The sequence below is a fragment of the Mesoplodon densirostris genome, chromosome 2 (genome assembly GCF_025265405.1).
Source record: "Mesoplodon densirostris isolate mMesDen1 chromosome 2, mMesDen1 primary haplotype, whole genome shotgun sequence".
In the NCBI taxonomy this organism is placed as follows: Eukaryota; Metazoa; Chordata; class Mammalia; order Artiodactyla; family Ziphiidae; genus Mesoplodon; species Mesoplodon densirostris.
In genome coordinates this window covers 41,713,155-41,734,866 of record NC_082662.1, presented here as the reverse complement: position 1 = coordinate 41,734,866, position 21,712 = coordinate 41,713,155, and the positions used below count along the sequence as shown (strand labels likewise).

Below are 21,712 nucleotides of genomic sequence, written 5' to 3'. Positions count from 1 at the left end.
AGGCACAACTTCAACATAAGCATAAGACAGCATGGAATAAAGTGGAATGTGAGGAGAGGCAAGAGATAAGGCAGGGCTCTGATGAACCTGGAGACAAGGAACCTGGACTCCATCCTGAAGGTGATGGGAAGCTACTGAAGGGTTTTAGGCAGGAGAGAAACCTGGCCAGCTTTATGCTTTAAATAGATCACTTTGGCTGGTGGAGAAGAGTATATCAGAGAGGGCCAGCTAGAGGCCTGGAGGCCAGAAGAAATCTTTAGTTTGATGTTTCTGAGTCAAAAGTCAGTTATGCTTTGATAAAATTAATTGGGGAAGATTCAGAAGTGGGAATAAGGGCTTTTGCATCTAAAGCTAGCTATGAAATGATAACATTTTTACTCCTATATACAATGAGCTGAATTCCCATTCTCTGTGCTATGAACGGTGATGTAAGGGGGCATAATGCCTTCCACCTTTAACTCTTTAAGACTCGGTAATTCTATTTCTCTTCTTAGGATATGAAATGGATGTTTACGTCATTAACCCCCAGGCAGGACACATGCTTTGGGTTCTGCCTTCCTTGTGTCAGAATATGTTGCCTGAAGGCACCTTACCTGTTCTTATGAAAGATGCTATATTTATCACATGGTTGAATAGTGTCAGGATCTATGCCAAGATCAGGGCTCATCATGTGAGTAATATCAGGACCTAGTCTGTGCTCAAGATTGCTGCTCTGTCTATGGTTATGGAGCTGAGAAAATTGTCCAGTTGAGGTCTTTGACATCAGGCCTTTGGGCTCATTACCACAGTGTCTGCTCTACTTAGCTGCCCTGCCAAACTGTGCCAAAGGATTCTGGGAACATGTACTCAAGGACTCATCTGGTCCTGGCTCTGCCCAACTCTGTATATCTGGAAGCTGTAAGAAAAATGGATACTCCAGATCCCCACAGCCTCTAGTGCTTTCCTCCAAGACAGCACTAATTCACATATTAGAGTCTCCTGTTTCAAGACTGGAAGCTCCTTAAGGGCAGGAGCTCACCTGACTCACCAATTTTTGTGAACTCATTATCCCTGTCCATTTTGATTAAGGAATTGCCTTGTTGCAGGTACTGTGCTAAGAGTTAGAGATACAAAAGTGGACAAGCCACACACAACCTTGGTCTTCGTGAAGAGATGGGTTTGGAATATTTGAGATGCCCTTTAGACCTCAAAGCCCAGATGTCTAGTAAGCAGCCGTATGTATATGTGACAGGAGCTCAGGGGAGGAGTCTGTCTGCTCTAAGTGTGTGAGTACACAAAATAAGAAGACCAGAATTGTAGGGCAAAATTCTGAGAAATACTGACATCTAAAATGTGGGTCAAAGAAGAGGAGCCTACCATGGAGATTGAGGGTTACATAAGAGGAGGCAGGAAGAAAATCAAGACAACTGAAGTCAAGGGGAGCAAAACATTTCTGGAAGAAGACAAGGTCAACAGTGTGAATGCTGCTGAGACCAAATGTAGGAATTCAGTGATGTTGAATCAGTAGGTCACTGGTAACCTCAGAGAGCAGGTTCAATACAGGTGTAGGTCAGACTGCAGGGGGGCTGAGGGGTGAATGGGAGGTGAGTAAATGCTGATAGTAAGTGTGGACTGCCCTTGTTTTCAAAAAGTTGTGCTTGTGAAGAGGAGGTGAGAAGGAAGAAATGAAAGGTGAGGCAAGGATGAGCAAGGGTTTTGAGGTGGTGCCGGTCATGTTTTGAGGCTGGAAAAGACTTGAGCATGTGCAAGCACAGATAGGAAAGGGCCCTCCAAGAGGGAGAGGTTGGAGATCCAGCACAGAGCACAGCACTCGCTCTGTGAACACTGAGTGTTTTCTGAAACAAATGAGCAGGGGAAGGGTTTCTCTGGGTAGTCTTTGGGTTCTGTCACACCCCACTAACTATTCTAAAAATGTTGATGTGCTTCCTCTTTCTGGAACAGCTGGGCCATTATGAACTACACAAAAACCACCTTTTCAGACTCCCTTGAGGACATTCGATTTCAGATCTGAGCCAAGGTGCTTCCTCTCCAAGGACCCATGTGGCTGGATTCGCCCCTCCCATGGCAGCACCTAACACTGACTGCCAGGCTCAGCAGAGCCCCAAGGCAGCAGCAAACAGAAAAGTTTCCACTGCAGCATCTTGCCCACCCACTTGGGGAATTAGCATGGGGAAGAAGGTCTACTCTTTGACTGAGGACTTCATGTCTACTTTGAAAAGGCAATAGGGCTGACTGGATAACCCAGACAGCTTGAAAGGGTGTGCTTAGAGACAATAATCTCATTATGATTAATTCAGGCACCCCTTCAATGTTAGTCATCTCCCCTACAAGCTTTCACTAGCTTGGGTAAGGTGCTGAACTTTCTTATTTATACAATGGGAAGCAGTTCATGGGGTTATCATGAAGAGGAGAATGTGCGAACATAAATAAAAGCGCCATGCATGTATTAGATCCTTAATAAATTCACATGTCCTTCCCTTTCTTGCCAGGAGCCAAAATTTCTTTTCTCCCAGTAAGTGCCCAGTCTTGAGTCTAAGGGCCAAAGGGGCTGGACTTAGAAAGAAGAGCATCTTGGGAAGCACGTGGCTGCACCTCAGGATGATACCATCTGTCCCTTGGGCAGGTTTTTGTTCTTTTGTTTTGGGGATCCTGCTGTAAGAGACTTTTGGATTTAATATGTGAAATGAAAATCCAGATGAGATAATAAATTGGCGGGAGTGGGGGGGTTGTGAGAGAAATGTCCTTCGTGTTATAAGAAGGATCCTTTGCTTTATCACAAAGTTTCTTTAAATATGTGCTCCCCCGTTGCAATTAAGAACTTGTCTGCAGATCATCAATTATCTGGCAGAGAGGTTTGGCTGGAAGGAATACAGCTGGGAGACACAGCTGGAGAGTTGGGAGCTTGTGCCAAGTGAGATCCCATCAGAACCAGAGGCAGTAAAGCTCAGAAATGACTGTGTAAGTCTGGAACAAGAGGGAAGTCAATTTCCACGGGCTGAGTATTCAGGCACGCTGAGACGTCTAGCCAGGCTGGATGGGTGGGTAAGTGGACCATTTACCAAATCAGGGAAGGTCGGAGGGAGAACAGGTAGGACGAGGTATGAATGGGGGTCAAAAGAAGGGTCTCGTTCAGTTTGGGACATTTTGAATAAGAGGTGTCTGTGGGATATCAAAGTGGAGAAGAAAGTCTAGAAGGCAGATAAATGGCACTGTACTCCAAGCAGTGCTTAAATATTTGTAGTTTCCTGAAAGTTCCAAAACTAGCTCACACTTCTCTGCTTGTGCACACACCAAAAGGTGTCTCCCCTCCCTACCCTCTCATACCTGCAGAGCTTCTAGCCATCCTTCAGGTGTCAACTCCAAATATAGGGAATAGTCAGGCAGCCACAGACTGTCCATTTCCTTGGACAATCTACCTCCACATAGACACTGGGCCTCCATTAGCATTGGGCCTCACAAGAAGCCTTCCTTCCTGGCTTAACCAAGATTACATAATTGAATAAATGTAACAGGCTCAGCACAGGGAACTCAATAAATGTTATTCCACTTCTTCTGTTGCAGTTATTGAATTGGCCCCCTCGTATGTCTCCTCAGTTGTATGAGTTTCCTAAGGCTGCCCAAACAAAGTACCACAAACTGGGTGGCTTACCACAACAGAAGTGTATTCTCTCCCTGTTATGGAGGCTAGACGTCCAAAATCAAGGCATCAGCAGAGCCGTGCTCACTCTGAGGCTCTGTTTCTGCTTCTTCCTAGTTTCTGGTGGTGGCCGTCATCCTTTGGCCTTCCTTAGCGTACAGCTGCATCACTCCAATCTCTGCTCTGTAGTCACATGGCATTATCCCTATGTGTCTCTGTCTTCACATATCATTTTTCTTTTCTTAGAAGGACATCAGTCATATCGGATTGGACCCGCTTTAATGACCTCGTTTTAACTTGATTCCACAGACACCCTATTTTCAAATAAAGTCACGTTCACAGATATGAGGGGTTAGGACTTCAACGTAGCTTTTGGCGGGGGACACAATTCAACCCATAACACTGAGGAAAAAAATTATTTCCTGCAGGGTAAGGCCCATGTCTTTTTTGTCTCTGTCACAACACTTAGCACAGTGCCTGGCTCAAAGAAAGTGGTCCAGGAAATATTTTTTGAGTTTTGGCTGTACACCTGTGCTTTCTAAATCAGATTCTTTAATGCTTTGTTTACACCAGTGTCCACTGTGTGCAAAGATCTGGGCTGGATGCTTTCTGTATGTTCTCTTATTTAATTGTATCTATCAAGTACCCTGGGAGGTAAATGAACCTACACCACAGATAAGGAAACCAAACTTCAGAGAAGTCAAGTGACTTGCTTAGATCTGCACAGCTAAAGGGCTGTGGAGCAGGGATTTGAGCTCAGGTTTATCTGATTTCAAGGCTCAGATCACTATGCTACATTCTGCTGCCTTTTCTTTCCTCTTTGTTTCAGTCAGGCCTCTTTGGGAGTCCAGACTGCATCAGCTATGCTTAGGGCAACTCCCCCAAAATGGGTTGGGTTCATGCTTTGGCCAGAGTGTTGGAGAGTCCCATTGATGGGGGTAGGGGAGTACAGAGAGGGCAGATGGAAGTGACAGCAGACATCCCCTCCCCAACTAGGAGAGGCTTCTTCTTGATGCTAACCCTTGAAAATGATGAATTATGTATGGTTCTCTAGGAGTAGGTAAGCTAATGCCATAGGCATGGATGAGAGCACCTTTTTCTGAAGACTTTCCCCTGTAATCAAGAGAGAGCATGGCGATATAGGACAGAGGAAAGGCCCACCAGAAGCTGTGTTCCAGGACTGATTTAGTCAAAGAAAAACTTTTTGACTTTGGGTAAATTATTGTCCTTCTGTCTTCAGTTTAATCATTTCTATAATGCGAGGTTTGGGCTATAAGTTCTCTGAAGTCACTATTCTTGGTTTCCTGCTTCTATAGATTCTGTTTCCGTCTTATAATGCTATTTTAAGGTGTTTATTACTCTGCCAAGAAAAAAAAAAAAAAAAGAACCTTCAGGATGAAATTTCTTTATGCCAAGGAAAAGATTTTTTTCTTTTCCCTTTCTTTGCATGCAGAGCTCTTCTTTGCTTCCCCCATGTCTACCTTTTCATTCTGGTAACCCTCACAGGTTTTCTCAGTGGCAACAAGCACCATCTGGCATGGCCCTTCCTTTTCATAATACTAAAGATAAGGATTTGCTCAAAAAATTAAAACCATGTTGACAGTGCTTATCTGGCTCCTATGTTGGTAAAGCTGTTTTGTTCTCTTGCTGTGACCTGTCCAAACAGAGAGATGGAAGAAAAAATGGTGCATATGTCCAACTTGTTTAGCTTGGGGCAGTTTTGCAGCCCCTTTGCCAAGTGTAAGCAGGGTAATTTCATTTCCTATGCTGCTTTCAGCCTCTTGAAAGTGTGCAGGCCCTAAGTGAACATTTCCTGGAAGACGCTTTCTTCCTTGGACATTGAACATCTCAAGTGGAAAAATGTACCTCGTTGTTTGTGCAATTGAAATCTGCCTCCACTCGGGGCGGGGTAAGCGTCAGAGAGATAGAGTTTTGATCATTTCATCATTAAAATCACAGCAGCAGAGATGGGTTGGCTTGGGGAAAAGAATGTTTCTCTTGCCAAGAGTCCATGTGCCAGCTGTCTCCTACGCCGATGCGTCTGGATGCCTGAGGACCACAGAGTCCTTCCCCTGATGACTTGGAGTTACTAATAACTGTTCACATGTTCCAACAGCAAATTTAAATTTATAGCCTTAATGTATATGTCCCCCTACACCGCTGCCTTTCATGAGTTTTCTTTGCATCTTGTCCCCTAAGGAAGTAGGGGACAGGGTTTGGATTTTTCATTCAAGTACCCCTTACTCTACCCAAATCACAGTTGGTGCTATCAGATATATCAGCTAGCAGGAAGAAGAGTACAGCCTCCCAGATTCTACATGGAATTGGTAAGGCAATGAACACACCTACCAAATGACAAGTAGTATGCCAGGGACCACAGGAAGCAACAGAGCAGAGTGGGAACTTCATACTAGGTTTGAATCCAGGGTGTAACTTGAGCCCTCACTTTCCCTCTCTGAACCTTAGCTGATGCATCTGTAAGGTTATTATGAGCGCTGCATGTGAAGCACCTAGCATTACCAGGGACAGAGCAGGAATCTCAATAAATTTCAGTCCTTTTCTTTGCCTTTTCCTCTCTTTTACATATATTATCTCATTTGCTTTTCTCAACAATCCTAAAAGTTTGGTTTCCTATTTTATAGATAAGAAAACTGTCTGGTTCTCTGCTGTTTCCCAAGTATTAAGAAAAGCTTCTGGCATATAATCAACGCTCAACAAATAGTCATTAGTAGATGAATGAATGACTGAGAGAGGCAGTCTTACAGGAGTTAAGAATCTTGCCCAGAATTTCACAGTTAGTATTCCAGATGAGTTAGGACACAAGGCAGGACATCACAGAAAAATTCATATAAGGATACAAAAAAAGAACCCAGAAATGGGAACAGAAAAGCATAACATAATTCATCCTTTGTTATGATTGAGAACACTGTTTCACAATTTCAAAGGCATGTTTTAAATGTACAAAAGCTGAACATAATTTTAAAAGCAGACAATAAAACCCCAAACTCAGCTAAGTCCTAAAACTTTATAAAAGTACCAATCTTATTAAGGTCCCAGCTTTCTTAAACATGGCATACTGCCCCAGCATTGGCCAGGAAGAGGATGGTGGGTGGCATCTCTGCAGTAATACTGCCCAGTCTTTGGGAAGAGGGAGGGGAAGATACTTGGTCCCAAAATACCTGGCTTCTGGGGATCCATCCTGTCATTACCCTGTGACCTCCTAAGAGGGAAGGGTAATAGAGACTCTCTCGGAAGATGAGAATGAAAAAGACAACTGGTTTTCATGGAACCTACTGTGTGTGAGGCACTGAGCCTGCCAGGCACCTTACACGCGTAGTCTGTTAGACCCCATGACAGCCTTATAAGACTCTATTTGACAGTTGAAAAACCTGACAGAGATTTGCCCACGGTGATGGAGCGATAATTGAACCCAAATCTGGGTCTAAAGCCTGTGCACATTTCATTTTTCCTATGGCCTCATACCCCCTTCTGTGCTGGGCTGCCTCTCCACCGTGGGTCCTGAAGCCAGAAGCAGAGCTCAGTGATTGGAGACCCTTTGACGGCCCAGCAAAGTGGCAGGATGCATTAGCAGGGTGGAGGGGCAGGGCCTGTCCAGTGACTTACTCTGCCTATCAGTTGAGTTAAACTCTCTGGCCCCTTTATCCAGCGTCTCAAATACCCTTGTGTGTCTTGCTTCTGTCTACCCTGTATCTTAGGGAAAAAAAGGGCCTCACCTTTATCTCTTTTTCCTCTATTCTAGCCATTTATTTTCCATGATGATAAAGGTGTGCCTGATAGTAAAGGAGGGGAGGTGGGGTTTTGATACCCTACACATCAATTCACCCACCACCAGCACTAAAGTAATATATGAAAAAAACTATCAACAACAACAACAAAAAATGTGTGGCATGTTGTATACGTGAGTCATTTTCCATTATAATAGAAAAACTTAGAGGTCAAGAACTTTTTCTTTTGGTTGGCATAATAGGTGGCCCTATTGTGGTACTAAATAAGGAAACTGATTTTGAGTAAATAAAAGAAAGTCGTTCTTATACTGCAGATTGAATCTAGTACACTCCCATCCGCCACAACATAGGATGAAAATATTAATGAACTCCAGGATGTTTTTGGAGAGAGTGCCTGCCAGGGTCTCACCCGGACCAATCAAAGTGGTCTAGACATCCCTAGAAAACCAGCATATGACCTTCTGAGCATGGATGATCCATCATCTACCCATTCTAGCTAGAAAGGCACAAATCACCCTCAGTGGGGCAAGAGTCAGACTCAGAGGGAGCCAGAACTGGGGTAGAAGTCCGGAGTTGGGCCTCTAGAGTCAGGTAGTCCGAGTCTGAATCCTGGCTCCAGCATTTACTCCTGTGTGACCTTGGGCAAGTTACCTAATATCCCTATGCCTTGGTTTCTTCAACTCTAAAATGAGGCTGATACTAATATAGTACCTGCCACCCAGGATTGCTTTGAGGATTAAATGAGAAATGTATGTAAAGCCTTCCACAAAACATTCCACAAAAGTTCATGGCTATTATTCCTCTTCTTGTTCTTATTCCTCCAAGTGATAGCAGGGTAAGAATGGGGTGGGAGGGACACTTCTCACAGAGACTTCTCTCACTGGAGCTCTCTGATCCTCTTTTGTTCTGGCTCAGAAGAGACTCCCTCCAGACCATGGGGTAACAGGTAATCCCCAGGTTGTCCCTGGCCATCAACAGAAAGTGTAAGAATATAGAAATCTGCTTGAGCAGTTAGAAACCTCAGAGTTCTTGAAACATTTGGCGTCTCTGGAGTAAGTAACCATGGTTTCAGAAACCCCAGATAAAGTAGTCATAGTAGTCATATCATCAGTATTCTCAGAATCATTAGCTACTCAATTTAGGGATGCTTGGAACCCTAAGATATATATTGGACTTTCCCCTAAGATCTAGTTCTCAGATTTCTAGTCAGGATTCGAGCCTCTAAGAAAGGGAAGTGGGGATTAAACTCCACAATCAATTCAGCTCCTTGTTGCCCAGGAAACTCTGAGGCAAGCCCATATCAAAACAGCCCTTGAAACCAGGCTTTGTTTTTTGTTTTTCTTGTTTGTTTGTTTGTTTTGGGGTTTTTTTGCGGTACGCGGGCCTCTCACTGTTGTGACCTGTCCCGTCGCGGAGCACAGGCTCCGGACGCGCAAACTCAGCGGCCATGGCTCACGGGCCCAGCCGCTCTGCGGCACATGGGATCTTCCCGGACGGGGGCACGAACCCGTGTCCCCTGCATCGACAGGCAGACTCCCAACCACTGCGCCACCAGGGAAGCCCCAAAACCAGGCTTTGGATCAAGAACCTGAGGTTCAGGTCTTTTCCACATGACTATAAACAACTTCTATCTCCTCTATAAGTCTTAGTTTCCTCATCAGAAAAATGGAAATATAAAATCTCATGGGTGTTCTGAAAATAATAAAGGAGATATGTCTAAAGCAGCCACTATATTGGGCTTCCCTGGTGGTGCAGTGGTTGAGAGTCCGCCTGCCGATGCAGGGGAGACGGGTTCGTGCCCCGGTCCGGGAAGATCCCACATGCCGCGGAACGGCTGGGTCCGTGAGCCATGGCCACTGAGCCTGCGTGTCCGGAGCCTGTGCTCCGCAATGGGAGAGGCCACAACAGTGAGAGGCCCGCGTACTGCAAAAAATAAACAAACAAATAAATAAATAAATAAATAAATAAATAAATAAAGCAACCAGTATAGATCCTATCACAGGAATCAATAATTGTTAGTTACATTTTCATTCCTTTCTTCTGATTTTGTACTGAATTTATGGTATGGTTAGGATATGTTCTTAAGAAAATCAGAGTTATTCATGGTTTGCTGTGTGCTTCTGAGAAGACTTAATTCCCTGAATGAATGTTCCGTCAATTCCCTGAATGAATGTTCCGTTGTGTGCCTCTGACCCAGAATAGCAGCCCAGAGTTATCAAACAAAAGCCTAAGAGTGGATGGAAATGTGGGGTTCACTCTGGCCCTCTGTGGACCTCTGAAGGGCAGACATTCTGAGCCATGGGTGCTTGAGAGGAGCAGAGATCGTAACCAGAGGACTAGCATGTGGTCTTTGAAGGAGAGTTGCCCTGTTACCTCCCAAACAATGTTGGAATCATCAGAAGACTAGAATGAGTCAGGGTTCCCCCTGAGTAGGGGGTTAGAGTCCATGACATCCAGCCAACAGCAGGGTAAGAAGAAAGTGTAGCCTTGTAGGATGAGGCAAAATCACCATCTTATGTCCTGGGAAGCCCAGGGACTGTGTCAGTGAGGTTCCTGATGCTATTACATTATTGTTGGTTCCAGTGTATGTCAACTATATATGATTGTCCACGTGACTATTTTTTTGTAATTATTTGCAATTTTTTCTCTCCTTGTATTTAGAAAAACATTTTGAAAATGTCAAGCTGTCTAGTCGCTCTAAGGGAAAACTACAAAAGGGGTTTTATTGTTTTGGGGAGCCAGATTATGGGAGCTAGACATGGTGGGAGCCCAGAAACAGAGAGACACTCACAAGAGAAAGGTAAGACTCAGAGGAACAAAACAAGGCCCTTGGGACACCTCTTCCTCCTCACCTTTGGGGGCTTCTCTCTTCTCCAGGGTCTATGTTTCAGACATGCATTCATTCAGCAAGTGTTTGTTTAGGGTCTGCCTTGTGCCAGGCTAGGTGCTAGGATACAGTGGTGAAGAGGAAAGATAGGGTCTCTTCTCTGGTGGAGTTTTCAATCTAGTGGCAGAGACAAACAATAATAGAATAAATATATGTTATATATTGTGATAAGTTCCATGAAGAAAAATATAAGAAGCTGTGGAAATAGGTAGCAGGTTCCTGAGCTAGTCTGTGGAGGGGGCTGGGAAGAACAAGTCAGGCAGGCCTTTCCTAGGGAAGTGACATTTCAGCTGAAAAGTAACAGAATGAGTTAATTTAATAAGGGAAACCAGAGGCAGCTTCTAAAACCAATAGTCCCGTAATTGAAATTCATAGTTGAGGCAAGTTGCATCCTTCCCAGGCAAGCCAATTTTTTTTTTAAGTTTTGTTTTTTGTTTTTAAAGTTATTTATTTATTTATTTGTTTATTTGTTTATTTATTTATTTATGGCTGTGTTGGGTCTTCGTTGTTGCACGGGGGCTTTCTCTAATTGCAGCGAGTGAAGGCTACTCTTCATTGCGGTGCGCGGGCTTATCATTGCAGTGGCTTCTCTTGTTGTGGAGCATGGGCTGTAGGTGTGTGGGCTTCAGTAGTTGTGGCACATGGGCTAAGTAGCTGTGGCTCGTGGGCTACAGAGCACAGGCTCAGTAGTTGTGGCGCACGGGCTTAGTTGCTCCGCGGCACGTGGGATCTTCCCGGATCAGGGCTCGAACCCGTGTCCCCTGCATTGGCAGACGGATTCTCAACCAGTGCGCCACCAGGGAAGTCCCAGGTAGGCCCATTTCTTTGTTTCTTTTTCAAAACCAATTCAAATGCTCTTCCCTTGTGACAGCATTTCTTCTTTCTCTTCTATTCATAAACTTCTTTTGGTCTTCAACCGTGGGGAATTCTTTTGCTTTGTGTTGCTTATGTGGAGTACACACACCTAGATGAAAATGCCTGGATTCGGATCATCTGTGTAACCAGCTCCTGAGTGTGACCCACATGAGATCAAAATATAGCAGAGGTCTGATTGGTTGAACTTGACCATTGTGTTGACTGCTTGATCAGGCGTTCACAAGGCTTCAGATTGCTGTAAATGTGTCTGCATGTTACATTTTATATAATACATACAAGTTTTTATTTCTTCTAAAAAAATACTCAAAAAGTCCACTTGAAAGAATGAATGGCTCCAAACACATTATCTTGGAAGTGCTTGCTGCAGGTTTGGGCAAGGCCTATAGCCTCAGAGACGTTTGAACCTGTGAGATCTGGGAACTCCTTTGGTGACTACCACCTGTGCCCACAGGCTCTGGTTTGAAGGGTGTTGCACTGGGATGGAAGCATTGTGGAGTGCTTGTTGGATAATTATCAGCATAGTTTAGCTCATTATATTCAATTTGACTCAGTAAACATTTATTAGGCATCTTTCAGCATGGGATTAAGAGCTCTAGTAATAATAATGATAATAATATAGTAATAGGAACTATCGTATACTGAGAACTCACTATATGTCAGGCACTGTACCAAGCATTTTACATGGATTATTAAAATGTTAATTCTCATAACAACCCTATGAAGCTGTATTAATATTTCCATGAAAAAAGTGAGGCTTGGCGAGATTAAGAAACTTGTCCATGGCCACACTTACTAAAAATAACCTTACTTATTAGGCCAGGATTTGTATATAGGACCTAAGACTACAATATACTGTCTTCACTTCACACTGGTATGTCATTTTTCAAACAAAGAAATTATTGTGCCCAAGAGAGGTTACATAGACATTTCAGAGCCCTGTATATTTACCCTGAAAATAACATCTTGGATTTGTTGAGCAATGCTTTTTTTTCTTTTTTAAAATTATTTTTATTTATTTTATTTTTAGTTGTGTTGGGTCTTCGTTGCTTCACGTGGCCTTTCTCTAGTTGTTTCGAGCAGGGGCTACTCTTTGTTGCTGTGCGCAGGATTCTCATTATGGTGGCTTCTCTTGTTGCGGAGCACGGGCTCTAGGTACTCAGGCTTCAGTAGTTGTGGCACGTGGGCTCAGTAGTTGTGGCTCACAGGCTCTAGCGTGCAGGCTCAATAGTTGTGGCACACGGGCTTAGTTGCTCCGCGGCATGTGGGATCTTCCTGGACTAGGGCTCAAACCCGTGTGCCGTGCTTTGGCAGGCGATTCTTAAACACTGCGCCACCAGGGAAGCCCCGGTTGAGCAATTCTTATGCAACTGCCATGTTACCTTAAAATCTTCCAACTCAGAGGTGCTCAACTGGTCTGATGTTAGAATAATCTGGGAATTAAAAATAAATCATTTCCCAGGTCCCGTCCCCAGACGAATTGAATCAGGATCTTGGGGGATAGGACCTGGGAGTGGGACATTTTTTTAAGTTCCCCAGGTGGTTCTGATACACAGAGAGGGTAAAAACTCCTGCCCCAAACCTCATAATACATTCAGAAGATACATATCATTAGCCTCATTTTATGTGTAAGCAAACTGAGTTTCAGGGAGGCGAAGTGTCTTGCCCAAAGTTACAGCAAAAATGTGGCAAAGTCAGGATTTAATCCTTGGTCTGATTCCGAAGCCCATATTCCTTTGGCCCTCCAGGTGGTCACATACATGACAAGTTGGCATTCCCTCTAACTCCAGGCAGTGTTCACTGGGCTTTGAGGTTGTACTCAATGAGCACCTCCTCTCTTCCTTCCCCCTGTCTCCTGCCCTCTCCTCCTCTGCCCAAAACCCCACCACCAGAGTCAACCAGATTTCATCATCAGGAGTTCACACAGATATACTGGGTTGATACCACTGCCTTTGGGTGATAGTAGCAGCTCAGGGTAATGCCCAGCATGGGCCTCCCAACAGTCCCAGATCCTCCTGGCCATGTATCAACATTCCTTCCTTGAATCAGCCTGAGAAGACAATAGCCCTGAGCTCATAGCACAGCAAGTTGCTTTTCTGGGCAGAATAAAAAAAAATAAAAAATTTAAAAAGCAAATACTTAAAACGTCAAATTAAATATCACAGGGAAAAAAGGCAAAATCATGAAAAAATGTGGTCAATCATTAGCAGAGAGGTTGAAAAGACACGCTCCAGTTGCTTTAAAAACTCACAGAAACCAGGTCTCCTTAAAATAGTTTTACAAAGTACACTGAGAATTCCATGCAGTAATATGAAACATAAGTCCCCCTGCTGCCCCTGATCATGCTTCAGCTGGCTAAGCTGAAGGAGCTTGACATTAACCCAAGGCTCTGCAAAACTCAACAGGAAAGTGCAATGCAGACACAGTTGCAAACCTGCCCCATATGTGTACATTTTCTGCTCCATTAAAATGACTTGGACAAGAGGCAAAGTACAGCTGGCTGGTAGAAAGAGGGAGTTAGGGGAGGGGCAGGGAGAGGACAGTCAACCTCATCACAGGCCTCCCACTCCCCAATCTTGCTTCCCCCCAGTCCTTACCCCACACTGCTTCTAGTCTAAAATGTCTAAAATGCAAATATGACCGCAGGCCTTCCAGGATTCCCCAGAGCCAAACTGCTTTGTTAATTTTCTTAACTCTCTCATGGGGTTTATAATACCCACTTCAAGGGTTCAGTGTGAAATTAATTGAAATCATATATATTTGTTGCCTGGCATGCTTGGTTTGTAAGTAAACTTTGGAGGAAAAGTAGATATCACAATGATCATCACTGAAACCAGGTCATATGAGGAGAGACAGGTGAAGGCAGTGAAGATGTCTGGGCAGAAGACAAACAAGATCCTAATGAGATAGGATCCCCAGTTCTTCCATATCTGATGGGCTGGCATGAGACTCTTGGTGGTGAACCTAGTATGACAGCTACAAGGTGAAAGCTTCTCCTTCAGTGTAAGTATGAAAGACCTTTCTAACAGTCAGTAGTGTCCCAAAGATAAGGCGTGCTGGTAAACTTCCTAACATTAGAACTATATAAGAAGCATCTGGATGAGCACTTGGCAGGGATATTGAAGAGGGGATTCAACTGTGATTCGGTTGAACTTGACATTTTTAGCCACCTCTTTAAGTATGACATCTGTACTTTTGAACTGTCTTTGTGTGCCAATCAATGAATCATCCATCAACAGCTTTAGTTTCTGGTATGTGTAAAGCCTGGGGCAACAGTCTCTGGATCAAAGAGGTACTTTGACTCTGGTTTTCACTAGGATGGAGGAGGCACACTTAGTAGTTTCTCTAGAAGCTGTGTTAAAAGACTGACTATGTGATACACACAGAAAGTAGAAACTCTGGGTGTCTTTCTGTTGCCCTTAGGCTGCTGAAGTGTGTCTCTTTGAGTATCTTGTACATACCATTGCTTCTCTAGAATCCATTCTGTGCACCTACATGCAAAGTGAATTGAGTCCGTGTTTACTCTGTTGGCATCCACGTCATTATTTGTTCTTTTCTTCTTTCTGGGTTCTTGGAAAATGGAACTGCCCCCTTATGAGAATGATTTACACTGACTTGGATGGGGAATTTGTTTGAACCTGAGGGTGCAGTGATACTTAATATGTTCATGGATGTGTCTGTCTCACAAGAAGTAGAATCAGTGATCTGCACTTTGATCACCAGGAATGGGAAAGACAGAGTTGGGATTCAGCCCCAACTCTGAAAAGAAGGGACAAATGTTCAGAAAAACCACGCAAGAGGTTTGTTATTCATGCTGTGTCTTTCTTTAATGCATTTGTTTTATAAGCATTTTCTCCCCAGCCCTGTGCTAGGATCCTGGGATGCTGAGGTTACATGGCTTTTTTGTCCCCCCTCAAAGAGCTCATTCTAATGAGGGAAGATAAAAGGTGCTGGGACAAAATAGTAGAAAGAAACTGCCTGTGCTTGAGGAGAGAGGCTGGTTGGGGAAGCTTCAGAGAGGAGGTGACATCTGAGCTGGCCTTCAGGGGAGGCTGAGGTCACTGTGCACTCCAGGAGGAAGAACTTCCCAGGATGAGGGCAGAACCAAGCACAAAAGCTTGAGACCTGATAAAACATGCTCTCTTGGGAAATGTCAAATAGTGTAATGTTTCTGGAGTGTACTGTGTGCAGAAGGTGGTAGAGATGAGACTGGTAATGTATTTTGAGGTCACTCTCATTTAGATGGGCTAGGAGGTTGGCCATGGTGCTACTTGAAATTATTTCACAAACATAGTTTGGAGCTTCATGGTATTTCATTAAATATGGCCAGCTCTGCACGACTCACCTTGTGAATTATTAGAAGTCTTGCTACACATTACTTCTCCTTGACCACCATAGGAATGTATTCTTAAAATAAAAACTCATGTAAGATCAGTCCAAAGAAATCATAATCATGAAGATAAACCTGCTAGAACAATTCAGAGTGGCTCCTCTTTTTCCACAAGTATGTGGGCAACAAAGGTTCAACATCTGCATCAGGACAACATGTGTTCATAACTGGCTGTCACTGCATATATGCCAGAGGCTAAGTTTAAGGGAACTAGATCTGACCTGTACATTTGGATCTGGGAGCTGCATGTTGATGGCCTTCACCTGTATAATGTACTCCCCAAATCACAGTGAAATAATCTAGAGGTTTTTGGTTTATCTACTTAATCATTAGTGTAGCTGATCTGAAATGTGAGCCCAGCACTTTTTTTAAAAAAAATAACGTGTAATGCTTTCTGATTATAAAGTAATCCCTGCTTATTGTGGAAAATAGTTATATAAACAACAAAGGAAAATAAAATCGCCCACCACTACTAAGAAACAACATTTTGGTACATTTATTTTGTCGTTTTCTTACAGGTTGAGTTCATTAAAATGAATTTTTAAAAAAATATAACATTTAATTCAGTCTGCCACCTCAATTCAGCATTCCTCTATGAGAACACTTTTCTCACCATAACATAATTATTTACTTATACGTTTTTAATACTTTCAGACCAGATTGTAAGGGTTTCCAGGACAAGAGAAGGTGTGTTATTCATATAGTAACCTAATTATGGCACCGGAATCCAAAATTGATACTCAAGTTCTGGTACACTGTCTTACACCACAAGAGATCCAGGTGTTTGTGCTGTCTGTTCATCTCTCTATACCACCAGCCCTTAGCCCAGAATCTGGCATGTAGCATATACCCAGTGAATATTGGTCGCTTGAAAAAAAGTATGGGTGTGACTGAATGGCTGGGTGAATGTGGATTTTTATTTATTATTATTTTTCACCCCAACTTCACTGAGCCCCTGTCAGGTGCCAGGAATATAAGTAGTCATACCTGATACAAAGCCCACCCTCTCAGAGGCGTCAGTGCGAGGATGCTGACCCCCTCTAATGTAGGATGGGGTTCCTATGACACAGAGCCCAGTCAGAACTCCTCGAGGTGCTCCAGAAGTGCCCAGCTAGCCCTGGGTTTGCCTTCTTCCGACCACGACCACCCCTCCACTCCCTGCTCATTCCAACTGGTCCCAGTTCAGTGGCAGGCATTCTGTGGAGGGGTGCTTCACTGGAGGAAGACTACAGGGGAGAAAAGCTACACTGCTTCCTCCAGCTGAGAGGGCCCTTGACAAACACTCCACTGCCCCAGCCAGCTGGTCCAACTGGAAATCCCAGATAAGCCCCAGTTTCTGGTCAGAACTAGTTTGGCAGCACAGGGGGAACATTTCTGGCTGACTGACCCTCCCCACAGGGGAGCTGGCGGTTTTTGCCAAAAAGAAAAAAACAATGAACTAAAGGAGTTGAGAGGAGCGGTTTCAATTATTTGATACACTCCAAAATTCTGCTCTCTTGCAAGTGCAATTTTACACTTGGGAATCCAAACAAGATTGTCCCCTGCCCTGCATTTATTCTCTCACACTCTCCTCTCCTGTGCAGTGCAGTTTTGTTGCAATGCAATTTGTTTTGTACTGCGGCTGTTGAAGCCACAAATCCTGCACGCAGCGCGACTTTGAATATTAGTCAATGCATTTTTTTTCCTGCAAGGCTATTGTTATCATTATCGCGATTTAGCGTCTCTGCCCTTTCCCCTCCCTCGGCGAATCGCGCTCCGGCTGTGATTGCTCGGGTCTGACTTCGCGAGTGGCGGTGCGCTTCCAAACCCCCTCCTCCGCCCCCCGCCCCCCTCCCTCCAGGTTCCGCGCCCAGGCGAGAGCAGCCGATTGGCAGAGCGGTGCTTTCAGGAACAATAACAGCGGGGGGAGCCGGGGTCCCGGGAGCCGCCCCCGCCCCCCGGCCCGGCCGCGCGGCTCGCGCCCCCCGCCGGCTCCCCACCTCCGCGCCCGCCCCGCGGGCTGACCGGCCGACCGGGGCCCGCCCCCGGCGCCCACCATGTACGCCTTTGTGCGGTTCCTGGAGGACAACGTCTGCTACGCGCTGCCCGTGTCGTGCGTGCGCGACTTCAGCCCCCGCTCGCGGCTGGATTTTGACAACCAGAAGGTGTACGCCGTGTACCGGGGCCCGGAAGAACTGGGCGCCGGGCCCGAGAGCCCCCCGCGCGCCCCCCGCGACTGGGGCGCCCTGCTGCTCCACAAGGCCCAGATCTTGGCGCTGGCAGGTGAGCGAGCGGTCCGGGAGGGACTCGGGGGCCGGGCGGGGGCCGGGAGCCGGGTAGGGGGCCGGGGGGAGCCGCTGCTTGTTCCGGCCCCCTTCTCCTATCCCGTAGGCTTTTCTTTGGGGGACGGGGTGTCTCTAGAAGGCCAGACCAGTTAAAAATACGGGATGGTGCCCTTTGTCTTCCCCGCCTCCCCGACACCTTCCGCGCTGTCAGTCTGTCTCCATCTCTCTGTGTCTGTCCTACTCTTACTGTTTCTGTCTCTTCTCCGGCTCCCTCACTTTCCTGTTCTCTCCCCGCCTGTTTGTACCTTCATTTCTCTGTCTCTCACCTCTTTACCTCTCTCGCAGTTCCTTCCCTCTCTGCTTCTTCTGTCTCCTTAAGTTTCTCTAGCTGTCTGTCTCTCCCTTTAAGGCCCTTAGTACCGCCTGAGAGTGAGAGGCAAGACTTGATATTGTCAGACTCTGCCAGGTGGGAGTCCCTCTTCACAGAGGGAAGCTATGACATCCTTGTCCCATTCGGGCCATCATTGGACAGGATGAAGAGGCCTTGATCACTGGGTACTGGGTGCCACTCTCTCCTGCCCCTCCCTGGCTAGGTGGCAGAGGTAAAGCAGCAGTGGCACTTAGCATCCCTCAGACTCCACACCCCTTTTGAATCTCCCAGAAGGCTCTCTGAGTGAGAGCTGAGGCCCAGGAAAGAGTTTCTAGGTCAGGATAAGACCAGATCTCCCATTCCTGCTTTCCCAGGGCCCTGAGAAATAGGCAAGGCAGGTGGTCTCATCCCCATTTGACAGATGAGGATGCTGAGGTTCACTTGGTGGTAGGACTAGAAACCAGCCCTCTAGCCTCCTTCACCAGGTTCTTTCTGCCATTCGGAGGCACCTTTTCCTTTGTAAAGTCAGTGGATCCTCTTTCCCAGCTAGTTTTAGGAGGCTTGGGTACAGATACGAGTGGATGAGGAAAAGTATCATTTCCATTTTGGGGAGCAGCCTTTTATCTGTTGCTGGTAAGGAGGGTGTACCTCAGAGTGGACAGAGACAGTAAACCACCCTGCCCTCCATTTGGAAGAGAAGACCAGGGGTTAGGAGATATTGCTAGCATTTTGTAGTTTGAGACCTTTCCTATTTCTTCCAACTTGCTTAGCTTTCCTTAAAAGATGAATTCAGCATGTATCATATTTAAATTTGGCAAATAAGGAAACTGTGGCTTGAAACAGAAGCGACTTTCCTAGGGTCCTATGGCAAATTAGCAGTAGCTTAGAGCTGTGGTTCATGAAAAGTTCCTTTCCATCACCTCCTGTTGCCTCTAGAAAGTAGGTTTGCCAGAGTTGAGGAGTGAAAGAAGAACTGGAACCCGATGAGCACCTGGGGCCCTTTTGGACAGACTGTGTCCTGACCACCTCTCTGGCAAGCCCTGGGGCACAGTGGTATAGACCCCACGCAAAACACCTGGGCATGCCTGGGGCCAGAAGAACAGAATGAAGGCAAGTATGTAGAAAAGGGAAACCTCTGCAGCGGATTAGGTTTTATTTCATTTGTTTGCTTGCTTTTAATTACCTGAGGGAAGGGATTAGGAGATTTTTCCCCAAGAGTACAGTATAGGCCTGAGGAGGTTATAGGTAGGTTGTAACCTTGGCTTCCCCTTGGCTAGAAGAAGAGAAAGCATGCTCTTAATGATTCTGTTATACTCCTAGATCTGGAAGGGCCCTAGGAGAGGGGGAGTGATGTGGTCAGGAGTCAGTGGTAGGTAGGTGTTTTAGTGTGTAATAGCTGCTTTCCTCTTTTAGAGATTGTCCCTGCATCCACTTATTCATGCAGTAAACATCACCACTGTGCTTGGCTCTTCAGGCACCGCAGAGAGGCTGCTGAGGCAGATGGCAGCCCCCACAGACTCTGAGTTTGGAAACTGACAAAAGTCTTCTTCAGTAAGACACATGTAATTATCGGTGTGAGGACCATGAATCTTGAATCTATAGACTATTCATCCTCCAAGTTGGAATGTTGATAAGTCTCTAGGGTTATTGAAAACAAACAATTAAAAACACACACACCCACAAACAGACCTAGACAACATCTGGAAATTGGCAGAGGAGATCCAGAGAAGAAGCGTGGCGCCGGTTTGGGCAAAGTGAGTTGAAAAGCACTTTCCTCCACCTCTCTTCAGGTTTTTTTCTTGAGAAGAGCAAGGGGAAAAAAAAGAAACAACTTGCCGTTGACTAGGCCACATTTAGAATTCCAATCAGCTGGTTAGCTTTTAAATTGGAGCCACCGTCCTGGCCCCAGACCTGACTGGAAGGGCCAGGGTAGGTTTGGGAATTCATTTATCCTGGAAGAACTCTCCCATGTGTTTTGAAACCCCATCTTGGATGTGGTGGCTCTGAGAATTGCTTGCAGTGACTTCGTCTTAAGAGCTCATCTTCTGGCATCTCCTAGCTGTGAATACCACGGTGCTGTGGGACCAGATGTGAGGCGGCGAGCCCTCAAGCGGGAGGCAGAGATAGCTATGTTTTTGTGCATTAGCCATGAGTAATTAATCCCTCTCTGGCACCAAAAGCGTAGTTTCAGGGGCAGTTCGGGGCCGCTTTATGGCTTTGGGTGAGAAGTGCGGTACTTTACTGTTTGCCCAGGCCAACCCAGAGCTGTCTTCAGGTGTACCTCTTCTTGTGTCCAGGAAATGTCAAAGCCAGCTGCTTTGGGACTTTGCATTTTCCAGCATATGCTGGTCTACATCACAGTTTCCATGTGTGTCAGACCCAGTATATAGCCTTGATTTCAGTTCAAGGGGAAAAAACAAACACACCTTTACTGACAGTCTTACTTTGTGCCTGTGCATTATCTCTGTTAGTCCTCCCCGGGACCCTGTTGGTAGAGTTTGGCGTTGTTACTATTTCCATTGTGTAGATGAGGACAACTGAGTCTCAGAGACTCCTCTCCAGCTGTGTAGCTAACAAGTGACAAAGCCAGACTTGAAACCGAGGTCTTCCAGTGCCAGGCCCCCACTTGGAGCTCTCCTTTGTCAAGTAGCTGATGTTCTCGTCAGCCACACAGCAGGCTTGGAAGGAGTGAAAGGCAAGAGAAGAAGTGTCCGTGAAGCTGACAGTTCAAGTCAAGTTTTCGAGCCCAGGAACAGTTTTAGATGCTGAGTTTTCCAGCCCCTTCTGTTCTTCCTCTCTTACCAGCCTCCCTCCTACAGAGCACACGTGCTTTCCTCCCTGCTAAGTTGTCATTTTCCTCAGGAAATCTCAGGAGAGCTCCCATCCTCCATGGTCCACGTAACTCAAGATGAGGCTCACCTTTGGCTGTGGTCTCCTTCGTCACTCTCATTTATTTGCCAGACAGCGTGTTGAAAATGAGAACAACCCATTTGGAGAGCTTACCGTTATCTAACTGCAATCCAGTCTGCTACTGGGGCTCATGGTATTGAATTTATGGGTTTTTTTATGGGGCCAAAACTGGTTTTTCTCAGCTCAGAGTCTTAAAATTCTATGCCATTCTGTCCAGGCACTTTGGCTATGTTATTATTATTCGGTGTGCTAAATTCCTTTTGTTGTCAAATGTCCCCCTCCGACTTCCTATACACCAGGCCCAGTGCTGTAATAAGCGAATGCTCCAGCGCACCAGCAGGTCTGAGGTCCTGGGACTGAAATGACAGCACAATCCAGGCGAAACAAAAGTTAACTTTTCAGGCTCTGCCATGTAGGGTTTCTGTCCGGGCAGAATGACAGAGAAGAAATGGGCATCATCCTCAGGGTGGGTGTAGTCTTAGGGCCCGATGTACGTGCTAAATAGAGGTGGAAGCCAGGCACCAGGGCAGCACAGAGAAAGGACCCATTCTAGGTGGGCTTTGTGGTTTATCTTGTACATCTTTCCAACTCTACCACCACTGCCCACATCCAGGCGTGCACCAGCTCTTAGCTAA

The 21,712-nt window shown here is 45.6% G+C and overlaps 2 protein-coding genes across 2 annotated transcripts in view; both read left to right on the top strand.

Annotated features, from left to right (window-relative positions):
* Positions 1 to 21,712, top strand: part of AGBL4 (AGBL carboxypeptidase 4) — a 1,272,021-nt gene that overhangs the window by 999,302 nt on the left and 251,007 nt on the right. The window lies entirely within an intron of this gene.
* Positions 17,570 to 21,712, top strand: part of BEND5 (BEN domain containing 5) — a 47,468-nt gene continuing 43,325 nt past the window's right edge. Inside the window, exon 1 of the mRNA XM_060083324.1 lies at positions 17,570 to 17,795. Coding sequence (XP_059939307.1) covers positions 17,570 to 17,795 — 226 coding nt within the window. The remainder of the gene's footprint in view (positions 17,796 to 21,712) is intronic.